Source organism: Sinocyclocheilus anshuiensis, unplaced genomic scaffold, assembly GCF_001515605.1.
Source record: "Sinocyclocheilus anshuiensis isolate Anshui unplaced genomic scaffold, SAMN03320099.WGS_v1.1 scaffold1010, whole genome shotgun sequence".
Lineage (NCBI taxonomy): Eukaryota > Metazoa > Chordata > Actinopteri > Cypriniformes > Cyprinidae > Sinocyclocheilus > Sinocyclocheilus anshuiensis.
This window is the reverse complement of record NW_015537936.1, coordinates 835,010-842,378: the sequence shown is the minus strand read 5'-3', so window position 1 is coordinate 842,378 and position 7,369 is coordinate 835,010. Positions and strand designations below refer to the sequence as shown.

General features: G+C 34.5%; 1 protein-coding gene across 1 annotated transcript in view; it reads left to right on the top strand.

The window, feature by feature from the left end:
- Positions 1 to 185: 185 nt before the first annotated feature.
- Positions 186 to 7,369, top strand: part of pepd (peptidase D) — a 70,885-nt gene continuing 63,701 nt past the window's right edge. Inside the window, exons 1-3 of the mRNA XM_016447699.1 lie at positions 186 to 272; positions 2,328 to 2,514; positions 6,840 to 6,967. Of these exons, the coding sequence (XP_016303185.1) occupies positions 256 to 272; positions 2,328 to 2,514; positions 6,840 to 6,967 (332 nt within the window). The 5' untranslated portion in view covers positions 186 to 255. The remainder of the gene's footprint in view (positions 273 to 2,327; positions 2,515 to 6,839; positions 6,968 to 7,369) is intronic.

Here is a 7,369-nt window from a genome sequence, read left to right as displayed (position 1 = left end):
TATTGCTTTTTGCATACTAGTAGTTAAGTATGCATATTGACAAGTGTGGTAAATTACACATACACAACTTCCTTCCACTAAACATGATGAACGTAAATAATAAATGACAAAGTTTTCAGTTTGTGTTATGGATAATATCTGCGCAGCACTGGATCCACGAGTGTTGAGCAATGAGTGCGGTCACGTGATCGAGTGGTGATCAGCTGCTCGTGATCACATGACTCTATCTCTCAGCGGAGCAGCAGCAGCAGCAGCATGGCATCTTCAAAGCAGTGAGTTTCTTGTTTTATTTTACGGCAGATTTATGTTTTTAGCCATAATCGCGAAACAGTTCATTCATAAGCGCGTACAGAGGTGTTTTGTGTTGCTGCGCATGCGTGGAGCGCTGTGTTTGACGTGCAGGTGATTTTAGTGTTTCTGTCAGATGTTTTGTATTTTATCTTCTTTGATTTGTGTTTCTGTTTGTGTTTTTTGCTTATAAACTGATTTTGGGTGGTGTAAATTCCCTTACAAAAACGTACTATAGTAATACCATAGTACAGTGGCGATGTTAGATAGCTAGGTGAAAGTTGACCAAGTATGTCTGAAGTTTATTTAATTGTGAAAGTACTACGTTAAATGTGTCTAAATTTCTATCTTTTTGCAGTTATTTTAAATGGTCTTGTGGTGTTTGTAGTGAAGTAGCCTATAGATATTTCATATAATCTGTCAAAATCTCTTTAACATGCTATTTAAAGTAGTTATATAAGCTATAAGTATAGCATATTCTGAAGGATTCATGTCACTAGCAATACCATGATACTGAATTGAAAGGAGTCTGATAATACAAAACATAAATCTGTTGTATGACATTGATACCATGTCCAGAAACCCCTGCTTCTAGTTTGTACATTTAATTTAATTATTAGTAGGTTTTACTGGAGGTTCATTCAGTGCTGTTTTGATTTGTGTTCTAATTTATTCGCAAAAGAATTGCTTTTATTGCGTAACTCACTAGTATATGTGATTCTGATTGGTCGTTTGTGAAATTCAGTGATCAAATTTGCATAATAATAAATATTATTGCAAATATTAATATTGTATGTCGGTGCAAATCTGAAATAACCAAAGTATTACTCAACTCAAATATTATATTTCATGTTCGACTATTTATTTTGCTAAATAGCTGCGTAATCAGGATAATGTGCCGTATGCTGGTGGTTTATTTTGCGATAATGACCGTCTGACTGTACATTACCTCTGAATCATGGCAGTTTTTATCAGGATGGATGAGTGTGTAAAGGGTTTAATGTGCAGTGACATGAATCTGAGTAACCTTTGACCACATACAGATGCCCCTGCTGGCTGTTAATCTTTACACGCTCTATCGGTGATAAAGCACTCTGCTGATACAGCAGTGTGAGCTTGATTTTAATGATATGGGATAGTTACATCTCAGGGTGTAAAAAGGGTCAAATGAAAAGCATCTGTTTCTGATTCTGATGGTTGAATCAGAATGGATGCTTTTTGATCAGTGACAGGGAAGATTTAACTTAATCTGTAAAGGAGTAGTTCACCCAAAAATGAACATTTGCTGAAAATGTGCTCACTCTCAGGTCATCCAAGATGAAGGCGAGTTTGTTTCATCCTCAGATTTGGAGAAATGTAGCACTGCATCAGTGTCTCAGCAGTGGATGCTCTGCAGTGAATGGGTGCCGTCAGAATGAGAGTCCAAACAGCTGATAAAAACAACACTATAATCCACATCAGTCCATTGGCACCCATTCACTGCAGAGGATCCATGTTTGTACCCAAGTCTGTTCTGATGAAGAAACAAACCTGGCCTGAAGATGAGTAAAGGTTTCAGCAAATAAAAATTTTTGTGAGCTATTGCTTTACATTGGCACCCATTCACTGCAGAGGATCCATGTTTGTACCCAAGTCTGTTCTGATGAAGAAAAAAAAACCTGGCCTGAAGATGAGTAAAGGTTTCAGCAAATAAAATTTTTTGTGAGCTATTGCTTTAATTTTGCCTGCATGTTTTTCAGCTCTTCTGGCACAGAGATCAGCAGAGCGAATTCTTCCTGTTATCATGTGATCAAATCCAGCTCTTGCATAACATCTGTGTGACGCTCACAGAGAATTTAGTTTCGTCTCAGCAGATTTAAAAAAAACATTTTTTATCAAGATTATGTATGTACTTCTTCGTAGTTAAAATTTATCAACCATTAACACAGTCTGTGTGTATGTTGAATAAATAGAAAAGGGAAAGAGCAACAGCACAGTATTATTTGCAGTGTTTCATGTGTGTGTTGTGAATAAGGTATGTATTGTGTCGTCTATGACAGGAAGGCAGTGTATTGGCTGGGAAACGATACTCTGAGGGTATCGGCCGCCCTGTTTGCAGAAAACCGAGGGCATTTGTGTCGAGGACTGAAAGCTGAGAAGGATGTTCCAGCTGGATCTGTGGTGGTTCTTCAGGGAGGAGAACAGAAGCAGAGATACTGCACCGACACCGACGAGCTCTTCAGACAGGTGCTGCACGCAGACTACAAGTCAAAAACAGTTCGACATTTACTCTAAAGTGACTGAAATAAGATTAAAGAAGATTTTTGAAAGGCCAACAAAGTTTTGGTAACACTTTGCAAGAATGTTGCTTTTGCTAACATGAACTAACAATGAAAAAAAGCATTTAAGCATTTATTAAGCTTATTTAATGTTTTTATATTATATTATATTTTAATTTTATATTATATTAATACTAATTTTCACAGCATTAAAGTAAATCATGTGGGCCTGTTTTATTATAAATTTTCTTATTGTTTTTAGGGCTGTCACTAATGACATTTTTATTTCTATTTTTTCCCATAAAATATCGAGATATAATTTTTTGTCAATATCGCACACCCCTATCTCATAATCCAAATCACTGAAATCAAAGTTCAGTATTATAGTGTAAGAATGATCTATTCATTCATATCCACGTGTTATAGTCTACTAATATTAAAGTTATAATCAAAAAACACTTTTTAAAGGAGTATTTACCAGAAATGTTATTTACCAGAATTTATTTAGGAGAAAAATGTAAATGTGCAGTATTTCTGAAAAAAAAAAAGAATAAAGAAAAAAATAAAATAAATTAATTAGAGATGCTTCTTATAATTATAATTAATTTTTTAATCTGTGTGATGCATGTAAATAATTAAAGCATATATAGTGTATTGGAACTGCATCGCATATAATTATTTAATTAAATCGTAGCGTTTGTGAATTCACAATTATGCTTAATTAGGATTTTTAAATAAGTTTAATATATCATGTAGCCTTGGGAAACAGTCTAATAATGTGTTTTATGGATTCTCGTCCTTAAAATGCGCCACTTCCGGTATTTTGCCGGTTAGTCGACGCTAGCAAAATGAAGTCGAGGATTTGTAAAAGTCGAATAAAATCGACGAATCGTGACAGCCCTAATTGTTTTATACAGTAGCTTAGACTGTACATGGCGTAAACAAAACAGAAATAATTCATTAATTACAATAATTTTTTATGACAATTAATCATCAGCACAAAATCCGTATCAGACCTAACTAATACATTACTCAAATAAAACTTGCATTTGTTAATGATATTTAATGGACTTAACATGAACTAACAAAGAACAGTTGTATTTTTATTAGCTAACTTTAAAGAATGATAAATACTGTAACAAATGTATAGCTCATTGTTAGAGAATGCATTAACTAACTTAAAGGGATAGTTCACCCAAAAATGAAAATGTGAACACAAAACGATCAACGTTGAGATTGTAGATAGTGTCAGTGGTCCATTTGAGAGATAGGTGGTGGTGTTTTTTTTTTTTATACTTTCAAAGCCATACATCTTGTATGCCCTGGGGGTAAGCAGATAAACATCAAATTTTCATTTTTCGGTGAACTATCCCTTTAACTTATGTTAACTCAGATCAGGGTTATTATAATTAATTAAGACTAAAATAAAAAAATATATTTAATTTTAGTCTTAATTATATACACACACACACACACACACACACACGGAGGCCGTCCATGAACTCACTGTCTGCCCTGTCATGACTATTGTTACGAACCCCACTTTTAAAAGACTCGTTCAAGAAGGGGTTAAGCAACATAAAAAGGACGCGCAAGACAGGAGATCAATTTTAACCATTTATTAAAGGTCAAACAGCTTGCGAGTCATGTTAGTTAACCAACGGCAGATGTAATAAAGAGTTAAATCAGTTAAACTAAAGAAAAATACCTCAATAGGTATTCAGTAAACTAAAAAAACACAGATCAACAGAAACATTAAAGAAAACACAAAGAGAGACACACAGAGAGAGAAAACACCGCTTATCAGCGGTGCTAGACAACAAGACGCGCACGAAGCTCACAGGATGCTCTCCAACATCGATGGCTGGACGGCAGTAGCTTCTCAACAAGTGCGATTCAATCTCAAAGAGCGTGGAACTCACTGTGGCGGACAGGTGATGGGGCAGGGAGAGGCTCTCAACACAAGTGCAACTTCCGCCTTATATTCAGTCCAGAGCGTCCTTACTCAACAAGCTGCAGGTGTGTGTGGGCGGAGCTCAACCTCGGGAGAAAGAGAGGAACCAAATTAATATATACCCACAATACCCACAAATGAACAACAAAACTTTGACCGTGACAATATATACACACTTACAATGTACTATATATACTAAAAATGTACTAAAAATGACAAACGCACAACAAAATTACAAAAATTACTAATAGATGCACTTTTTCTATGCACCGTCATTACAGTTACCAAAAAAATGCTGCATGCACCGTGCATCATTGGGTAACGTGTCAGTGACCTTTCTTTTGTTTCTAAATGATTATTGAGTGTTCGTCTTCCCATTATACTCGTTCATAAGTGGTGCTCTTGTTTATGCTATGCTAAATGGTAATTAGTGTTGGCAAGAGGCGCGTGAGTTCAGACCTTTTATTTCAGCACTACGGTTGGGTGTCTGATAGAGTCCCCTAATTTACTGCATTTACATAAGTTGATTGAACATAATGAGCAGCGTGTTTCTCATTCATTAGCTGCAAAAACAGGCACATCCTGTGTTGTTTGGCAGAGATTGCGCGCCGGTATCTCATGGAGCGAGTCTTGTGATTTAGTGTTGTGATGTTTACTGCTTGAGGGCTTCCTACTTTCATCATAATTTAACTGTAAATAATTCATAACCATTAATTTGCTTGTCTTGTGTTGTAGTTTGTCTTCTTTTTGAAGTGTTAACGTGCACGTTTGTAACTTGAATAAAATGCGTGGCACTTTTCTAATTTGTGCTTGTTAATAAGTGCGTGCGAGTTTGCGCGTATCCTGCGGTGATTTTATTTTACTGCTCCATTATGCAATCCATACTGAATGCACGTGAACTCTGCAATACACTCAAGACAATAAATGACTCGAGCACAAACGACTAGTCCTCCGTGGATTAGATAGTGCGCTTATCTGATCATGTTAGAAAGCCAAGCGTTCAGCCTCGGCTGGAGATCTCACTGCAGAGAAGACTGACTAAGAATGGCCTCCTTTTTATTCATGAGTCTGAATTTGAATTAAATTGGCCGCTACCTACAAGATGTTGAACTGGAATGACAAGATATTGTTACTGAAATGCAATGCAAAGAAATTCAACACAGCCACTCAACAGAGAACTTTCATGAGTCCAACACAAGTACAGGAAAAGTTTTGCAACAAATTTCAAACTTTTGATTGATTGATTGATTCATTCATTCATCTTTAAATGTATTTATTTATACATTTCATTTTCTAATTATTTATTTGTTTATTTATTATGTAAAATGAAATGAATGATAAAAAGAAAATTAAAAATAATAAAAATAAATCGTTTAAAAAATGAAAAAATACAAAAATTAATGATTACAGTTTGTTTTTACATTATTTTTGTTATATTTTAGAAATATTTTTTAAAATATATAGTACATCTATTACTTTAATTTAATTAATTATTATATTTTTAAATGATTAAATTACTAAATTATTATTTATTTTATCTTTTTTAAATATTTTGTATCATTTAAAAAAAAGTATTTATTATTTATTTTTACATTATTTATTTATATAATCTTTTAAAAAATGATTATTTATTTAATATCTTAATTATTAATGTCTGGAAAATGTTTGTAAAAAATTAAATGTGTTATTTAAACATCTACTCTTATGGCACTTATAAGACTTTTCTTTCAACTTAATTTTTTCTCTCCTCAACTTTTACTGACATAATTTTCTGAATCTTATTTACTTGTTAGTTAGCTCAGTCAGATTCTCTTCAAACTGTCGCTCAATCATGACAATAGTTAACCTGAAAAGAAAACTGACAGTAGAAGACGACCTTTGCAATGTGTGCAAAGTGCATTGTGTACAGTTTGTTGCGTTATGAATTGCAGTCTTGCAAATTTTGTGGCACAGCAATGCATAAAATGATGCTTGCATAGTTCATATTCACATACTTGAATAGTGTATGTATCAAAGAACAAAAAGCAGCTTTCATAAGGAAAATGGTATCTTCGGTTGTGACAGATGTGACATTATTAACATCAGTATTAATAACACTGAATCCTCTCTGTTATGGCTCGTTGCAGGAATACGGTCTATAGAAACACGGTTACACATGATGGATAGTGTGTATGTATGGAAATAAGCCACTTGTTGCTGTTCAGATCTGTGTAGTTGGATGATTATGTGCAGAAGAGGCTCTTGAACCTCTCACTGAGTTCAAAACTCGTCGTACAGGATCTTGTTGATGGCTGGGTGTTTAATCTGTGGATGTAGCGCTAACTCATGTTGTTCTGCAGGAGTCGTTTTTCCACTGGACCTTCGGTGTGACTGAGGCCGACTGCTACGGCGCCATCGATGTCAACTCCAAGAAATCCATCCTGTTTGTTCCCAAGCTGCCGGAGAGCTACGCCACATGGATGGGCGAGTGAGTGACGCGTTCAGACTCTCATTATCTCAGATTCTCTCTGACTTTCGTGCTCACCGACGTCTGCTGATATGATTGCTTTGAAATTCTCTGGAGTCAGCAAACGTTTTGTTTTCCCTGGATTTTCAGTTTCCTTCCGAGACCCTCAGTGATTTTATTTCACAGATTTATAGGTTTGCAAATTACAAAGGAACATTCCTGGCTTAATAAGTGAAAAGTGACATGCTGTTGATTAAAAAATATATATATATTTTGTTAAATATAAAAAAAAAGGTAAAAAAGTTGTGGTTGACCTATATAGTAAATATATGTTAAGTTTAATGTTTTAATATTTATATGTATATTTTAATAATGATATTATTATATTATATAATAATTATTTGTATTTTATATAATAGTATT